This window comes from Xenopus laevis, chromosome 4S, assembly GCF_017654675.1.
Source record: "Xenopus laevis strain J_2021 chromosome 4S, Xenopus_laevis_v10.1, whole genome shotgun sequence".
Taxonomy (NCBI): Eukaryota; Metazoa; Chordata; class Amphibia; order Anura; family Pipidae; genus Xenopus; species Xenopus laevis.
This window is the reverse complement of record NC_054378.1, coordinates 47071034-47090552: the sequence shown is the minus strand read 5'-3', so window position 1 is coordinate 47090552 and position 19519 is coordinate 47071034. Positions and strand designations below refer to the sequence as shown.

At 41.3% G+C, this 19519-nt stretch overlaps 1 protein-coding gene across 4 annotated transcripts in view; it reads left to right on the top strand.

The window, feature by feature from the left end:
- gse1.S (Gse1 coiled-coil protein S homeolog) overlaps positions 1 to 19519 on the top strand; it is a 311558-nt gene that overhangs the window by 218270 nt on the left and 73769 nt on the right. Inside the window, exon 1 of one of the 4 annotated variants that reach the window (XM_018240436.2) lies at positions 2156 to 2432. The exons of 2 other annotated variants lie outside the window; for them this stretch is intronic. In XM_018240436.2, the coding sequence (XP_018095925.1) occupies positions 2396 to 2432 (37 nt within the window). In that variant the 5' untranslated portion in view covers positions 2156 to 2395. Of the gene's footprint in view, positions 1 to 2155; positions 2433 to 19519 lie in introns of those variants that run through there. One more of the 4 variants, XM_018240441.2, reaches the window with a different exon arrangement.

Below are 19519 nucleotides of genomic sequence, written 5' to 3'. Positions count from 1 at the left end.
TCTTTTCTCTTTCAATCCCTTCCTCCTGTTACTCTTCATCTCTCTAGTCTGTGACAGGGTGTGCTAAACATCCCGATAGCCCTAAAACCCAGGACCGAAGTAAGCTTAATTTTTCCTATTATACTCATATACCTGGCTGTGCTTTATCAGTTAACAAATTAGACACACACAGATGTACACATGAATTATAAAAGGTGAAACAGGGCTCACTGATCTAGTGTTGGTTTATGTCAGTGTTTTGGGCAGATTCAGAGACCTTTATTTTTTTCTGATAAAGATCTTAATATATGAAATATTTGATATAAACCTTTTAACAGACCTGTGGGTGCTAATATTCTCTTTGGACTGTTTGCATGTTTTTTTTTTTTTATTATTAACGCTTCTAAAGGAGAAGGAAAGGCAACAATCACTGGGGGGAGCCAAAAGTTACTTACCGATACTCCGATAGGGTTCACCTTTTCCCTGGCTAACTCCTGGGGGGAGGCAGGGCCATGATGCAGCGCGGGCAGGACCGTGACGTGGTGGGGGCATCAATCTCAGGGAATCCTGCCCCGTTTTCCTAATTTGGAAAACCAGGCAATTTTGACCCGAACAGCCCTTCAAAAAAAACGGGTCAAAACTGGACAGGTGGCAACCTTATACCCCAGGCTGGTGCTCCTTTTAGTAGAAAACTGCCCTGGCTCATGGGTTATTCTCAGCAAGTTCATGGAGCAATTTTTTCCTGCTTCATCTTTCTTTATGTGGGTGCGCAAACACAGGACAGTGAAACCAGAACATTAACAAAAAAACCGAGCCTTTTCACTCTACTGTGTAAGCGTCAGCCCCGGGATTTTGAAGAAAGAAAAAGCGGAAGAGGACGGGGCAGTTTTCTGCTAAAAGAAGCACCGGCACGGGGTGTCAGGTAAGTGATTACAACTACTTGAGGGTGTCTAACTTTGGACTTTCCTTCTCCTTTAATTATAATACAATGCAGTGAAAATAAACAAGAACAGTAAAAAGAGAATGGTAGACGAGCTATGTGAGGTGGGGGGAGGTGTATATATTTATATGGATAATATAGGTCTTAGGTCATTGACACAAATGGTGTTTTGTATCTCTTGTTTTATCACGGTGACAAAATGCCAGAATTCCTTGCCATAGTAGGTGCTGAGAATCAATTTTAGTTTTTACATGCAGTTATTCTCAGCATTCGCTATGTCAAGGAGTTTTCTGCCATTTTGTTGCAAAATGCCACATGTGACTTTGCCATTACGAGGCAGATATACGTTGATAAAAATACTTTAAAATGGATATTTAATATATTATTTTTAAACTCAATTAGTATTGTTAAAGCTAGCGTCACACGGGGGTGATGACTGGCTTTTCTGCAGCTGCATGTTTACTATGCAGCCAGAGAAAAGCCAATGCATCCTCATCTGCTCCATACAAATGCACAACATCAACCTTTTCTCAGACACAAAGATCACAGAAATGCATACTTTCACATTTTCTTCCCAAAATCTGTTACGTGTCTGCACACAGGTTGATGCTGTGCCTGTCAATGCACAGCAGGAGCAGATGGGAGTGCACCTGCTTTTCTCTGCCTGCATTTTCCATGCAGATGCCAATCCTTTGCCCTGTGTGCCACTGGCCTAATAATGAGCATTTTATATATGACCGTAAAAGAAAACACATAGTTCACAGACAAAAACAGAAAACAAATTCCAGAATTTAACCAACAGTTTCCTCTGAGACTTTGTTTAAGATCTTAAAAAAGGACCAGAGAAGGAGGCTAAAATGTTGGATGAATAATAGTAAAAAATAATATCTTTTACTGTGTTTGGAAGAGGTCTTTTGAGTGCTTTGTTATATGTTTCTGCTATAATTTGCTGTACAACTGCAGCTTTACATATATATATTACACTTAATCGTAAGGGCATTATATGTATGTGTAAGTGGTTGCCAAAAACAACACATTACTGCCAAGTAACAACCCCTCCCCCTTTTATTTCCTTTGCTTGCCCTGTTGGAAACATCTATTGACCCTCGCCCTTGACACTCAAATTAGTGAATGAAGAGCTTGGGGCGTGAGTTGTTTGGATGACTGAAGAGATCACTGATTCTTTGAAGAAAAGCTCTGACACACACACACACCCACTGTCCCTCCCCACTTTTTTCCTCTCCCTTTTTCGTAATTATTTGCATTTCTGGGCTGGAAGCTGAAAACACGGAAGGACACCAGCTAGAGGAGTGTGCTGAGCTGTATTACTCAGCTTGTGCAGCAAACCCAGAGACAATCTGCTCCAATTAACCCCCGCCACCCTACTTAGAACTCAGCTTCCGACCACCACTCTGGGCAATATGGGACTCTAAGCATTTTGTGTTACCGGTAATTCTAAGGAAAAGGAGAGCAGTCATGTTTGGACTAAAACCACCTCTGTACTACTTACCAGGTAAGAACTTGCTGTACATTCACATTTTAACGTTAAAATCTGCCTTTTTAGCTGTTGCCAAGTTGAAGAGTAGCATATTGATCTTTCCCATAGTAGCAATAACATTGAGTGAGCCCGGCTGGCTCTTTACCCTGACAAGTGCAGCACATTGCAGACACCTCTGACTCCCATCAAGGCTAGCAATTCATTGCAATCCGAGACCTCCGGCTGCTTTAAACCATTTGGTGTTGCATGTCCTTTCTTTGTCTGCTGTTAAGTGCTGAGCCTTGTTTTATTTAACATCAATAGTCAGAGGCACTTAGGGAAGGCAAGGTGAATTAGTGAGCCAGAGGTGTGATGTTACTTTTTCAGCCAATGCCTAATGATGTTTTCATGGCTGAACAAACTCCGCTCCAGAATCAGAGAGCCCCGGTGCGGAGGGTGCTGGAAGTCTTCCTTTTGTTTTATTCATAAAGATTTTCAGCTTCCCTCTTTAATGCACTGGGAGGTGTTTGATAGCATGTGCTTAACCCCTCAGCATCTGCTGTGACATTTGCTGCGGTGGCATGATGTTCCTTGCAAGCAATCTGGGTAGGCTGACCCACTGACCGATCTCCCCCAAATTCTGGTCATCGTTAAATTGCGGTGCATCTGACATTGCTCCTCTGCCAGCATGTATCTCTGCGTGTTGGTTCCGCGTATTGTATGTGTGGGTCAGCAACATAATTGGTTAATGAAAGTATTATTAAAAGAGAGTACACAAGAACTGCAATTGTTTGAACCTGAGACATATTTATAACCTTTGCTACTGCTCTGTATGACAATTTCCATGTTATTACTAAATTCTCCATAAATGCACTTCATCCTTTATGATTTACATAATGACGTTGTCCACAGGGTTTTTCTCTCTCACCTCATACAGTGAGCACAACATTAAGAAAACCTTCACACTGACTTCAGGAAGTACTCTTATGGGGGACACTGCTCCTTGCTTTAAACATATGATGTTATCTATAGATAAACAAAATAAAGAAGATCAAATATCTTTTTGAACCATGTAAAAAAAAGGCTGTACACTAACACTATAAGAGAACTGAATGATAAGCAAAGTCAGTAGAAAACTCACCTACCCTGGTGGGATAGTAAATATAATTAGTGCAAATAATGGAGCTAACACTGTATAGAGACACATTTGAAAAGGGGTTTACGTTTTCAGTTACTTCCAGAGGAAGATAAACTGCACCCCTGTCTTGTCCTTGTTAATGTAATAGGTAAGAGAACTGCAATTTTACCTGATTAGTCTGTCCCTGAGCTCAGTTTCTGTCCATACTCTGTAAAAATATAAAATAGAAGGGACTGGCAAAATATTGTAATAGAATAACTGTGTCTTAATTCAACTAATCTCATCCCTATGAAATACTACCAACACTGGTATATCAGTAATGATACTGAGCCATACCTGCTGACATTCTAATGTATACTGAATTTGCTTAAAGGAGAAGGAAAGGTTAAAACTAAGTAAGCCTTATCAGAAAGGTCCATCTAAATATACCAGTAAAACCCCAAAGTAGTGCTGCTCTGAGTCCCCTGTCAAAAGAAACACTGCATTTCTTTCCTTCTATTGTGTACACATGGGCTTCTGTATCAGACTTCCTGCCTTCAGCTTAAACCTCATTGCCCTGGGCAAGAGCATGCTCAGTTTGCTCCTCTTCCCCCACCCCCTCCCTTCTCTACTGTAATCTGAGCCCAGAGCAGGGAGAGACTCAGGCAGGAAGTGACGTCACACCATGTTAATACTGCAGCTCCTATCCGAAACAAACAGAGAGTTTCTAGAGCTGTTTACTCAGGTATGGTAAAACATTCTACAGAATAAATATAGTATTCTAGCTTGCACTATTGCAGCTAATCTATTGGCAATAAAATGCCTCTGTAGCTTTCCTTCTCCTTTAAAGGGATACTGTTATGGGAAACCATGTTTTTTTTCAAAACGCATCAGTTAATAGTACTGCTCCAGCAGAATTCTGCACTGAAATCCATTTCTCAAAATGGCAAACAGATTTTTTAATTTTTCTGACATGGGGCTACATTTTCCCAACTGCCCCCAGTCATGTGACTTGTGCTCTGATAAGAACAGCACTCAATAGTAAAAAGCAAAGTCCCACTGAGACACATTCAGTTACATTGAGTTGGAGAAACAACAGTCTGCCACAAAGCAGTTCCATCCTAAAGTGCTGGCTCTTTCTGGAAGCACATGACCAGGCAAAATGACCTGAGATGGCTGCCTACACACCAATATTAAAATATTAAAAATTCACTTGCTGGTTCAGGAATTAAATTTTACATGGTAGAGTGAATTATTTGCAGTGTAAACAGTATAATTTGAAAATAAAAACTACACCACAAAAATCATGACAGATCCCTTTAAGTAACCCTGTTTTACAGCCAAGTTGTATTTAGAATGCGCCTTGGTTTCCTGTTAATTTAAAATGAATAATATACCAGCTTTGTTCTGGAAGAGCAGCCTGTCCTTGCAGAAGAGTTGTTTGGAGCACAAGTGGACATGATGATCATTAACATGTGATGCACTCTGACAGTTACTGTATACAATTAGAGCCATAGAATAGGGAGAATTACACCTTTTAGTGCACCAACATATGGCTGAAATTAAATGCTCTAAAACCTCCCAGTGTTCTTCATTAGGTACTACAAGCTTAGCATTCCTCATTATTACAGTTTCCTCTGTCAAGTCAACGAAGATGTCATACCACACAGGCTTCTATCAATACTACATGTTTTCTACAGGCTCTTCTTTAAGCAGCAATAGCTTCCAAATGCCTCATAGTTCTTTAATAAAAAAAATAAAAAATACATTTCCAGACCCATGGAGATCTTCAACAGAGTTGTACTTCTTCCCTGGGTTATAAAATAGTTCGGGTCTTGAAAGTAATGTAGATCATGTACTTTATAACCCCACACATTTCTTCACCGGGTACTACAGATTTTCAGTCTTCAGGCAATTGTGTTTTTTCACCAGGTTGTGAAAACTTTCAGTCACTGGTTCCTCCATCAGGTCATCTAGCACTTGAATCTCACAGTATTCTCCTTCAGGTCAAACTAGGTCTAGAGGTTCATAGTAATACCCGTCAGGTAGAACAGGCTTTCAAGCAGATTTCGTGTTGAGTAGCACATGCTTTTAAACCTCTGTTCGTCCTTGTTAAACCTTTCCAAGAAAAGAAACCTGTACTTTCAGATAAGAGTTTCTGTTTCATGTTACGTGGTTTGTTGGCCTTGCTGCACTTTTAGTCTTCAGGTTGCTAATTCCGGAAATGTCTGTTAGACACAGACAGTGTGGTTAAACTCCTTGTGTATATACCATTTACTCACTATGTACAGGGGCTTCAGCCATAGTGCTGACAATGTTATAATGAAAGCTGTTAGATTTCACTGTTGTTACACGTGAGGCAGAATGCAGGAGCTGCAATGCATTATTATACTCCAAACCATAATACTCCACTGCAGAAGAAACTCTTTCAGGTGGACTTGCAGCTGGTTCAAGAATAATAGAAATGTTCCCATTTGAAAGTGAAGAAACATTTAAAATATTCATGGATTTTCAGTTTTGACTATATACAGTATATGTCATGGTCATAAAGCAACAATGAGGCAAGTAACACCTCTGCCGCTTGATTGATTCAATATGTTTTGCATTAATTCTCCATTTCTTATGAAAAATAAGCCCTCTAGAAACACTTACATTTTTGTTTAATTCACACTAGATTTGTAGGCCTGATGTGGCACTCCAAGATATTTTGATGGCCCCCAGCATGCCTTCGATCTCCATATATTGCCTAATGCAGCATTGTTTTATAATCTGGCCCCCATATGCCACATGTGACATAGGAGATAACTGGCCCACAGCATAGAATAAACTGGAAAGCCCAGTTCTGCACCACTTATTTTTTTTTTAGAATACTATGAATTAAACTAAAAAATTTCTTTCATTTGTTAAATATTTTTTTTTCTAAAATTCGTGTTATCTACAAATTCAATTTAATTCAACCCCCCCCCCCATATTTCCCAGTAGCAGCTCAGTAACCCATGTAGGGGACTCTTTGTTGCAAGCTGATACATTAGTTAGTAACAATTTAAGCCCCTACTGAGCATGTTCTCAAGTTTTAATTAAACCTGTCACTGAGAAACTGTTACAACTGATACATTGATTGTGGCTTGGCTCTTGGTATCCCAATCTAAGGGCTACTATGTGGAAGAAGCATATACTTTAATCATTCCATGTCCCCCTTCAACCGCAGACAGGGCCACACCAAAGAGCTTTGCCAATGCAATTTCCAATGCCACCTCTTTATAACACCTACCAGCGAACGAGAGGAAGCTGTCCCTGTGACTGCTGGGATGCCTAGCAAGTATAGGGGGTCAAGCGAGCCACTAATTGACATAGTTTCAATATATTGATAATTCTAGGAAATTAGTTAGTTGTGAAGGACTTCTAGTGCCACTACTTGCAGGTAGGGTTGCCACCTGGCTGGTATTTTACCAGCCTGGCCGGTAAAAATGATGGTTGATCCCAATGTTATTAATAGGGAAAAAAGATAAATATATAGGAAGGCCAGTATTTTGTTTTCAGAAAAGGTGGCAACCCTACTTGCAGGATACTGCTTAGAGGACTAATACTAATAGTGGTATGGGCTAATCCATGGAAGGGATTCTTTTAACACTGCTGGAGACTGGACATCTTATTGCAGTCCATTGACAAAATGAATCAGCATTGCCTACCCTTCCCATTAAGATTTGTCTCTGTGTTGTAACCCTCATTCCAGAGGCAGAATTATTACTTATCAACTCGGCATATGTACCTGATTTCTGGATGTTTTGCTAATAATTTGTTACATACTGGCATCTACCACTATCATGTATATATTGTATACAGGTGGGGCTGTGTTACTTTTTTGCTCAGCATGTGCTATATGAGTAGCCTATAAAGCCTTCCTGCCGGGAATAAAATAAAGAAGAAAATAGCTGCAGTAAATTGCCTGACAGTTTGAAGCACCAGTCTTCCAGTTCAGAGACATTATACTTTTCCCTTTCAGCCGCTCCAATTACTCCTTTCCAAGGCCGTACAGGTCCCCACTCCCTGCTGAGACGCATGTCACACATGAGTAGGTGTTTGTTGAGTGATGCTTGAGATGATCACTCAAAAACCCAGTGTGAGCCAGCCAGGCAGCAAAACGGGATCACTGCCATTGTCCCTAATACAGCTCCAGTCTCAGCATTTTTTCCTGCCAAGGCGTTATTTACAGCAAGGCTAGGAAAGCTTGTGCACTTCACATATTTAGAACTACAGCACCCAGCATCCCATAATTTGCTGTGCTACAAATATGGAGAGTCCAAGTGGGTCTAGAATTAAGTTCAGCTTAATAGCTTGTGAATATACAGTTCTAGGCTGCTATTCATGCTGCTTAGATAAATGGCTTTATTCAAAAGTGACGTATCCCCTTATTCTAAAACAAAATTGTTTAATTCTCTGTGTATGTGGATGCTGTCTTTTTACCTGATTATACAAAAAATGAACAAGTGTTCTTCAGGGTGAGCCCCCCCACCTAAGTACAAGCAATTAGGCATCAGCACTGAAGGCAATGCAAGGACAAGCCCCTTATGTTTATTAGGTCAAATAACAAACCAACAACATTTCGGGAGAAAGTCTCTTCATCAGATGTTGGTAAAAGGTGTTTCCAACAGTTTTAAATAGCCCAAATTACCTACCACCTCACCCACAAACAGTTTAGCCACAGTTAAGCAGCCCATCCAGTTAGTGTATTAATCTGGCCAGTCCCAAGCAGATATTGATTGGATAGATCAATATTTGGGCACCATTGCTGATTGAAAAAGAAACCTTGGTCTTGAGCAACCAGTTGAGCAGCCAATTTTGGCCCATGTGTGGCGGAAAAAAATTGGCCAGATATCAAGTTTTATTTTTTTTCCGTTCCAGGACCGCATCGGCTAGTTGATGCGGTCTTGTGACCCGTCGGCGCCCATTTGCAGCATTGTAATTCGTGCCGAACGTTTGGATTCACCTAATATTGCCCAGCCATTAGTGGGTATATCGGTTAAGATCTGCTCGTTTGGCGACCTCACCAAACTAGTGGATCTAATAATGTATGGCCACTTTAAGTTAAGGTGGCCATACACGGGCAGATAATGTTGCCGATATCAGTCATTTAGACCAATTTGACAGCTAATCTGCCCATGTATGGAGGCTTCCGATGGGTGTTTCCGATCGATATCTGGACATGATATTGATTGGGAAGGTTTGATTTTTCTCCTGATCAACCCGTCGGAGCCCATTGTGCTCGTTGTAATCCGACTGTGCGGCCATAGGGCCTATAGTTCAGATTACCCCCGATATAGCCCTGCCGTTAGTGGCATATCGGGGAAAAGATCTGCTCGTTTGGCGATGTTGCCAAACAAGCGGATCTTATAGTGTATGGCCACCTTTAGGCATACACTAATAGATCTTCTAGTTTGGTGAGGCCACCAAAAGATTGGATCTTTGCCAATTGTTTGGTTGATTTGGTCACCCATGTGGTTGCAAAATTGGTCTGATACAATTGTTTGGCAACCAGATCAACAATTGAATCAGAATGAGTGGGGGAGTACAACAGAGGACCAGAGGATTTGGTCTGCTAAGGCTCTTATGTGCTGCCTGCTTTGGTGGTGTACATCTCCAGCTTTACTTAAGCCTGTTCTATATCTCTCATATAACATCCTGAAAGCTATGTAAGCTGTGTATTTAACTGGTGGTTTTTCTCTGGCTTACTGTATAAATACAATATTGGACTAAATGTTGACTGTGGCATCATCCCAATATGTTTTCCACTATTCACTTAAAACTAATTCTCAATATTATAAATAATGTATATACTGCTTGTAAGAGAGATGATAATCTGATAATTTGGCATTTAGGATCAGGAGGGCTACTGGCTTTCTAAAGGATGGATAGCGTTTTTTTAATTTCCTGTCTCTCCTGTCAGGCGTTGATACCCCAATTTGCCATCCGCTGTGTGATTATGATGATTATTTAATGGCTGTACATATTCAGCTGCGTGGGACCATACAGGATACAAGCTCTCCACTGCCCAGGGATTGAAATTGCACTGCAGCCTTTAGAGCCAACAGCTCCCTTACATAGTACATGCGATTGCATTTTACAGCTACCTGGGGTCGTTTTCAAAGAGTGAGTCTCCGTCTTAAAAAGCCCAAAAAGAGCAAAGGGAGACAGTAATGAGAGGCTGTGATCTGCTGTGTTTCAAAGTGCTCTGTTTTTTTTTCTCTGAGCCTCTATTCCACACCGACTCCCCGAGGTCTGATTTCCCCCCTTTCAATAGTCAGAATGGGTAGCCTGCTGCTCAGATTGCACTTCATTCACTATCATTTTATGTCATTTAGGCAACCAGATCTGTGCTATAGAAGGATTGGAGAGAGAGACTGTTTGTGGTTCCTGTGATGTGTTATTTGAAGGATCTCAGCCTAGCTGGGAAACTGTAATAGCCTCCCACATGGGCCTTGTTGCATTACCATGCCCCATATTCCTGCGGGATTCTCATAGACGCTGTTAGGATTAAAGGTGACGTCCCAATGAATGTCTACAAAAGATTTTCCGTGATACAAATCATAATGTTTTTGTTTTTGCCAGTGCGACGTTAGTGCTTTGACGAAAGCAAGGCAGGAGGGATTTCCTAATTCTAATGTTAAACATGGCTGATTACATTTGTTTTGCTCAGTTGTCAGCTAGGGAAAATTAAAGGAGTTACATTTTATATTTTTCATTTTTTATTTAAGCAATGTTACACCCAAATAGGGAGATAGGGAGACGTACTAGTTAAAATTTGTTGTAAACCAGCAAATTGTAGCAGCCATCAACAATATAGGTGGATCTGCCACTGTTTCACTGTTTCACTTACGAAGGCCAACGTTTCATGTACTAATGATTGCATTTTGGGCTTGAACCCCTTGAATGTCTCTGTTACTACACAGATTTGAATTTGCAATCATTTATGATTTTTTTCAGAGACCCCGTTGGATGTTATTTCTTAAAGTAGGGGATAGTGAATAGTATATATACACACATTTGTTTTTCTGTGAAAAACATAAACTTTAGCAGGATTTCCCAATATCGACTGTATTTTTTACACAGTAAAGCATGGAATAGCTTCCAGTAATTTTGCTGCATTTAGAAAATGATAATAAATGATGTTTCCTTTTTTGTAAATGAAATTTTACAGTGCAACTTCTCATATGCTCATTTTACCCAAATTAGGCTTTAGTATTTTTAATCACTAGTTTCAGCTGTAGTTTAAATATCATGTGGTGAGGGAAGACCTAAAGAGAATTAAGCTGGCCATAGATGGAAAGATCCGATCCTTCGAATCCTGCCACTTACCATTCCGATCAAATAAAGTAGTAAAAGAACAGATCAGCCGATGTTCTGCCCCTACAGCAATCGTACGAAAGTTATGTGAAATGAGAAATTATCGGCAGCTGACAGAAATCTTTTAACCTGTCCGATCGTCTGAACGACCGATCTCCGTGGGACGAAAAATGTCGGGACTCTCCACACACTGTCCGAGGATTCATACAATCGGATCTTTGCGTCTATGGCCAGCTTTACCCTTCCAGATACTGTATATCCAGTCTTATATACCACTTGTACTTGATCTGATAACACTTAAATAATTTGGAGCTCTTGGGCATGCTGGGGTCGTAATAATCTTTTGAAGGGCAGCACCAGTCCATGTGCCTCCAGTTGGATCGCTATATTATACTGTATATAAAAAAACAGAGTCGATTAATTACAACTCTTAAGGGCTCTAGCACACAGGAGATTTGGGGCACACTGGAAATCTGCACTACCAACGTGTGACAGATCTCTCTTGGGTAATCGTAAGAAAATGCTAAGGGGTATGACCTTATATTTGACAATAAGGGGGTACACTATCTCCATGTCCTGGTTTGTGAAATGTACATCAATTATATTTGCCAGGTACAGTATTTGTAGGACTCACTCATACAGGAACACATATTACTATTTTAAGGTTATAATTCATTGTTAAAATGTGTGAATATATTTCATATTTTCTTATTTAAATAATTCATCCGAGGCTTGGATTGTGTTGAACCAATATAATACCCCCCTCCCCCATTTCCTCAATATCCTCTTGTGATATGATTGTCTCAAGAGCTTAGGGACACTGTGTTAATGCTCTGTCACACTCTATCCTCTGCTGTTTCTGCAGTAATTAGTCTGCTGAGCTGTACCCCCCACCCTCCCTCCATCTTTTATACCTTCCACCAGCCCTCCTCTCCCCTCCTGCTATTTCTTGCTGGGGAAAGCAAGCAGCAGTTGACACCGTTTCTATGACAACTGAATTTGGAACTATTCAGGAGGTCTGAAGTTAATCCGGTGCCAGTGATATGACAGAAGTGGCAGGGATTTTTAGCAGTCACAAGCCTTTAGGGCTTTATAGAGCTATAAATCCAAGAGCAACCTGTTGAGTTTCACTTAGTCTTGTAAATTTTTTTCTTTACAGTTGCTCCAGGCCACCTATCTGTTAGACTGTTATGGGTTGCCCAGTCATCAGTGAGAATATCCAATTGCAACTGTCAGATTATACTGCCCTTGTAATCCAAATACCAAAAGGTCATTCATATTAAGTTATAGATAGTCATAAGTGCAGGGCCATGGGCTGATTGTGAACTGAACATCCTGACAGTCGAGGACTCCTTCATTGTATGTGAAAGCTCACCTGTTGACAGCCAGAGGCTGACCAGTGAGATCAATGTAATTTGACCAGCTACATGGCTAGTCTTTTACTAGACCAAGTAAACCCTTAGGGTCAGGCACACAGGCAGATTTGGGGAGATTAGTCGCCCAGCGACAAATCTCCTCTTCTTTGGGGCGACTAATCTCCACAAACTGCCTCCCCTGCCTTCCCGCAGGCTAAAATGTAAATCGCAGTGCACAACTAGGTTAATGCACACACCAAGGAATCAGTATGCAGGTAATGTCACATCCACTGTATATGCACACACAGCTCTCTCTCCTTCTCAAAACATTCGCTTTATATTTAACATGCTAATCCCTGTCTGACCGGAGCAGCATGTCAGGGGAATAGCTTCCCGGTTTTACCATGCTAATATTATTTGGCATTTCAGCAGCTCTGTGCAAAGCAAATTGCATAAGAAAGCTCTTTCCCCAGGAGTCAGGAAAATAATATTCTGATCTGATTTATGGATTAACTGCATTGCCCTGAGTGCTGTGGGAGTTGCAGAAGTAGGAAAGGGCTAACATTGTCATTTAGTGGCTACTCCTCACAGAACCCGCCACAATTCTGTTATTTTAATCAGGTTGTCGGCTGCTGGTTGTGATGCACTCAAGCCTGTGGCGTATGCAGAAGCATTTTTGAAAGAAAATCAGATTTGTCAGTCACCACTGAACTTGTTCCATTGCATTTTGAATGGAAAGTGGTGACTTGACAGCAGGTTGCATGCTTACGTCTAGCTGTTATCTGGCCAAAAATCAGGCAGATGCCGATTGGGCGAGTTTGCTTTTCCCATTGGGCAGGGCCGCAGCTGCATGTAGGTCCTCGATCCAATGACCTTCAAAGCAACCTCGCCAAATGAGCAGATCTTCTAATCTAATGTATGGCCAACTTTACCTTTATATTACTGTTGGGGTTAGATGGGATGGTCTGTGGTTGAAGAGAAAGTTGAAGAATGGAACATGACCCACCCTATCAGATGGCTTTGGGGGGGCTCTGGGCAACACTGTCCAGCCAACTATGTGGTTAGGGATGGTATTCCAGCTACAGAAACAAATGACACTGTGGTGGGCCATCCTGATCCACACCCAACACTAATGTTATTGGAAGCTTTTCAAGCCTATCCAACATATTTCCTACAGTGCATTACTAACCCACCATAGTAGTATACCACTTATATGTGCTTTTCATTGTAGTGTATTATTGGATGATTTGCATTTTCTTTGTAATAAAAATGCAATAGCTTGTACTTCGTTCTTTTTAACAATATTTTTTATTGACATTTTAAATGTTGCAATAAAATGTGCATAACTGGCCTAAATGAGGCCTTCACATGTGATTAAAAGTCTTTCTTTTAATACAACAAACTGAAATACATTAATCAACAAGTTGAACAAAGCACCAATGCTACATACTGTATATTCATATTCTAACAGATTGACAATATGTTATAAAGTATAGTTCCATATAGGTATGCCATTTATCTCACAAGTCAAGTCAATAGCTTGTGCTTGATTTCGATTTTAACCTTCAGGTGCTCATCAGTATGTATATAAGCAAAAGAGAGAGACAATAGCTAAGGATGGAGATTAGAAGGTTTGTTTTCTATATTGGTAAAAAACAAATCCATTTTAAAAAATGTTTTTGATTAATATGAGATTAGTAAAGGAGGATAATGGAACTAAGAAAATGAAAGAGTGTAACCAAACATTCTAGTCAAGCCATGGAAGAGAATGAAGAAAAAGGCAAATGACTTAAATTGAGGGAGATAAAATACTGAAAGCCAGAAAAACTGAAGCAATAGCTAAGAAGATAGATGGAGGCAATGATTAGTCAAAAGGATGTCAAAGCTGCATGAAAAGTGCTGTAGGAGCCAAGGAGTGAAGTGGAGGCAAGAGATGATGGAGTGAAAAGAAAGGCAGGTTAAGGATTGAGAAGAAGGGGAGAATTTTAATGATTGAGACATGAGAAAGACGGGCAGAATCTGAGTAGTAAGAATGAAGGTTGGAGCAACACAGAAAGAATAGAGGCAGCAGCCAAGTGGTGAGAGAAGGATGCCAAAGCTGAGAATTGAGAAGGGAGGTAGTAAGGAGACATGGGGCAGAATTTGCATTTTGCAATGCTTGGTGATATGTCTACCTCAGTTCCACCACAGAAGCTTTCTAACTAATGACAGGGCTGACTATCATTAGCATCAGCGGCTATGGGACTATCATGGCCCATTGCACTTTGTAAGCACTTAGCGGTGCAATCTTTTAAGCATGGAAGGAGTTAAGTAGCATGCTTCTCTCTGTGAAATAATCATTTGTTAATGAGGTGGTCTCTGTAAATATGATTCCTGTGACCCTCACCGGTGATCTTTTTTTTTTTTATTAAACAAGCACATAAAATAACAGAGAAAATAGACCGCCCAGGTCTCAGATACAATTGTTGTGCACAAAAGGGCTTACATTCCAATACTCTGTAAAGCGACAATGTAATCCAGTACCACACTAGATGGCACGCATCATACCAGCATACAACAGCCTAAGCATTGGGTTCGTTTCCCTCCCAACCCAGACCAGTCCAATGCCGCCAAAGCACTATATACTTTAATAGTTGACCTCTTTTGTCCAGAATGGTCCGTTCCAGTTTGGCTAGATCATCCATGGCTTTTATCCATTCCAAGTGTGTCGGGGGTAAAGGGTCCTTCCAGTGCAATGTGATAAGCCTCCTGGCCTGAAATAAGGCTTTTGTAACAAAGTGCAAAGTACTAGTGTCTAGAGAATCTCCCAGGTCAATAGAAAGTAAACAATTCCGTGCATCACCCTTTCCCCAGTCAGGTATTTTAGTGGACAACCAAGTAGTTATACCGACCCAGTACGGTTGGACTTTAGGGCAGTCCCACAGTGTATGCAATAACGTAGCAACATTCACTTTACACCTTATGCAGTTGGGAGTCGGGGAAAGTTTCATGACATACAGTCGATGTACAGTATAGTAAGCTCTATGGATTAAATACAATTGCAACAACGAATGTTTATACGAGTGCGCCACTATTTTGGGGGTGCCCAGTACCCACTCCCATTGATCATCATGAATGGCACCCAGGTCAGCTTCCCAAGCATCCCTTGCCTTGAGGTCTGTGTCAACATATACTGGCTTGCTTAGCTGCTTATATAATGTAGATATTTTCTTTTTGTGATTAGTTTCCAAGAGAGCATCGACTATTGGGGAGTTAGCAACCACTATTCCTTTGTCATGGAAATGTCTAGTCAAAATTACATTTAGCCTATGGTGAGTCAGCCATTGCGTGCTAGGGAGGTCCCTTTCCTCCATCAGACGTGGCAATGATATAACTTGGTCATCAGCCCAAATGTCGTTTAGGGTATGTATATTTAGGTCCAGCCAAATTCTGGGGGGGTTCACCATGGCAAGTGCAGGAAATACTGCATTATGCCATATAGGGGTTTGTGGGAGGTAGGCCACATGGTTCACCATCCTATGCGCCAAATTCAGCACATTACCCTGAAGCTCCAGTAGTGATGATCGGGCCGCTTGTGGCTTCTTAATCAGTACCATGGGCCAGACTGCAGCTGGGTGAGACAATACCGTGGACCATAGATGGTGAAGCGGGGGAGATAAGTCCTGATGCATCATTGGTAAAATATGTGTAAGTTGGGAGGCTACATAATAGATATACAAATCTGGAAGTGCCAAACCCCCGCAGTCCCTGGGCCGCATTAGGGTAGTTAGACGCAACCTAGGCCTAGAGGCGCCCCAAATAAACGTGCCGCAGAGGCTGTGTACTCCCTTAAACACTTTTTTGGGAAGAAGGACCGGTGCGTGCCACAATACATACAGCCATTTCGGTAAAATTAACATTTTAATAAGTTGAATCCTCCCCGCAGGACCTATCGGGAGGGACTCCCATTGCCTAAGTTTAGTTTGGGTCCAATGGACCAGAGGGTCCATGTTAAGCTCTATAAACCTCGATATGGGTAATGCAACCTGAATGCCCAGATATGTGATCGAGCTTGCAATTTCCAAAGGGCAGTCAAGGAGGTGTTAACCCTCCTTTTGCTTATCAACCAGGAGCAGTACTGACTTGGCAGCATTGGTCTTAAGGCCTGATATAGCACCAAATTTGTCTGTCATATCGATCAGTTGTCGCAGTGACTGCCCCCTGTCCCCCAGATATACCACCGTGTCATCAGCATAAAGTTGGATTTTTTCCACATGTAAACCTTGCTCAAACCCCCTGATGTGAGGATGAAGCCGAACTGCCTGGGCAAATGGTTCTATCGCCAAGGCAAATAAAAGGGGGGAGAGGGGGACCGGTGATCTTTTTAACAATTTGAAACTCAAGCTCCCTTTTTTTTTTTTACAAAATCAGCACATTTCAGCTCAAACGTCTGTCTACAACTATGAAACTCCCAAGTTCACTGTTTTGTGAGTAGAGATTTGCTCTGCTCACAGTCTGACATTCATTCCTGCATTGCATATCTGTTTGCATAAATATGGTTCATGGCTTGCCTCTATGTATGATAAATGCAGCAAACCTTATCAGCAAAAAGAGAAAAAAATAGATCTTGTCACGGGAAAAGAGATTCCGTTACTGTGTGTATAGCAAATAACAACCGGTACAGTAGGGCAGAGGGTAATGTTGTTAGTCAGTTCTTGCTGGGGAGTACAAGTACCTGTATGTTAATCATGTCACATTTTATTGACTCATTAGCTTTTCTGTGTCATTATAAAACAAAGATCTTAAAGGTTAAGATTTGCTCTAAGTGGGTTATTAAATCACTACATGATCATTTATTTAGCCCCTGTTGTTGGCCTGCTGATATGAAAATATCCTCCCCAAATCTTCCCAGCTGTATGTCTGTTCCCTGGAAGCCTGGCTGTCCATCCCTGGGTGTGTGTGCATACGCCACATGCCAATTAAAGCTTTCTGTCTGAACAGAGACATTGCACAGCTGACCACAGCATTTACAGAGGGATGACTGGTTGCTAGAAATGCACCCATTTTTACTACAGGGTTTTCATCATCCTTTAAACTACATAATTGGAGTCAGAGCTGGTCCAAGCCAGCCAGACACCCAAGGCAACCCGGCCTGCTTTGTCACACTTTGCACATGTGCTAAGGAGCGCGCTCCCGGTGGCCGAGAACTATCTCTCTTGCTAGTTCTACCTAATACGGTTGCCACCTTTCCATGGGCCATGTTCCAGGCAGGGGGTGGAGCCATGGCATCAGAGGGCGGGTCAGTGACATTGTGGGCGGAGTGAGAGCTTTCATGTGGTGGTTAGCGTTTGGCTGATCGCAATGTCAATCAATGAAGATCCTGCACGTTTTTCTTATTTGGGCAGACTGTCTTGACCCGGTAACCATTCTGAAAACCGGACTGTCTGGGTCAAATCCTACTACAGAAGGAGAGTAGGCGATTGCTTAAATTAAGTGGGTGCAAGTGGTAGGTACATGCCTGGTGCCCCATCACCATTGTGCCCTAGCCATGTGCCTCTTCTGCCTACCCCTAGTTCCGGCCATGATTGGAGTTCTAGTACAGCTAGAGAGCTGCAGCGTCAAGATATTTCTGTTGGATTGCTTAGTGATAAACTGAAGTATTGGCACACAATTGACACAAGCTTTGGGGCCTTGCACATGGATGTTTATTCCAGCACTCCTGTACAATGGCTTCTTTTATCAGTCCCACCACACCTCTCAACTCTCACCTTTCTTTCCTATGTATGAAAGACGGCACACATCTGTGACAAGCAGCTGGCCCTGGTCTGTGGAAGTATCTCCCACTCTGTGAGCAGGTTGTGCTAAAAATAATTATCACTATACAGCAGAAAATGCTTTCATTGCACTTGCATTGAATCATTAATTGAGGCTTGTTCCAAATAATAGCAGTGTGGATTTCAAATTCAAATTCAAATTGATGTTTCAACAAGACAATGACCCCAAACACACCAGTAAATGAGCAACTTCTTGGTTCCAGATTAAAGGGATACTGTCATGGGAAAAAAAATTTTTTCAAAATGAATCAGTTAATAGTGCTGCTCCAGCAGAATTATGTACTGAAATCCATTTCTCAAAAGAGCAAACAGATTTTTTTATATTCAATTTTGAAATTTGACATGGGGCTAGACATTTTGTCAATTTCCCTGCTGCCCCAAGTCATGTGACTTGTGCTCTGATAAACTTCAATCACTCTTTACTGCTGTACTGCAAGTTGGAGTGATATCGGCCCCTCCCTTCCCCCCCATTAGCCAAACAAAAGAACAATGGGAAGGTAACCAGATAACAGCTCCCTAACACAAGGTAACAGCTGCCTAAGATCTAAGAACAGCACTCAATAGTAAAAACCCATGTCCCACTGAGACACATTCAGTTACATTGAGAAGGAAAAACAGCAGCCTGCCACAAAGCATTTCTCTCCTAACGTGCAGGCACAAGTCACATGACCAGGGGCAGCTGGGAAATTGACAAAATGTCTAGCCCCATGTCAGATTTAAAATTGAATATAAAAAAATCTGTTTGCTTTTGAGAAATGGATTTCAGTGCAGAATTCTGCTGGAGCAGCACTATTAACTGATTCATTTTGAAAAAAATTTTTTTCCCATGACAGTATCCCTTTAACAAGATTGACATTATGGAGTGGCCAGCCCAATCCCCGGACCTTAATCTAATAGAAAACGTGTGGGGTGACATCAAAAATGCTTTTTCTGAGACAAAACCAAGAAATGCAGAAGAATTGTGGAATGTAACAGGTGCCAGAAGTTGGTGGACTCCATACAACACAGATGTGCAGCAATTCTCAAAAACACTGAATATACAACTAAATATTAGTTCAGTGATTCAAAGGAAATCTTTTCAGTTTATACAGTAAATCTTTGAGTTTGTTAAGAAGAATGCAGACACTGCTATTTTTTTGAACAGCCTAATATTCTCTTTTCTTCATTTCTGTAATGGAATAACATCCATTTGATATATTTTTCTTGGTGTTTTGATTTGGAATACTGAGCCCAACAAATCCCACCTACACAGAGTATTACAAAAGGACCCCATTTTCCCCATGACGTACAGTATTTTCCTATTTATTTAATACACAGTCCAGAGGGAGCATATTCTTTACCCATGCATACCCTGGCGCCTTACATCATAGGCTTCAGAAGAAGCAGGAGGTGTCATGTAACCTGAATGGATGCCTTGTTAAACATTTACTTTAATCAAATTGATCTCCTAGCATTCTGTGGGCTTTAAATAAAGCATAGAATAAACCTAGGGGTGAT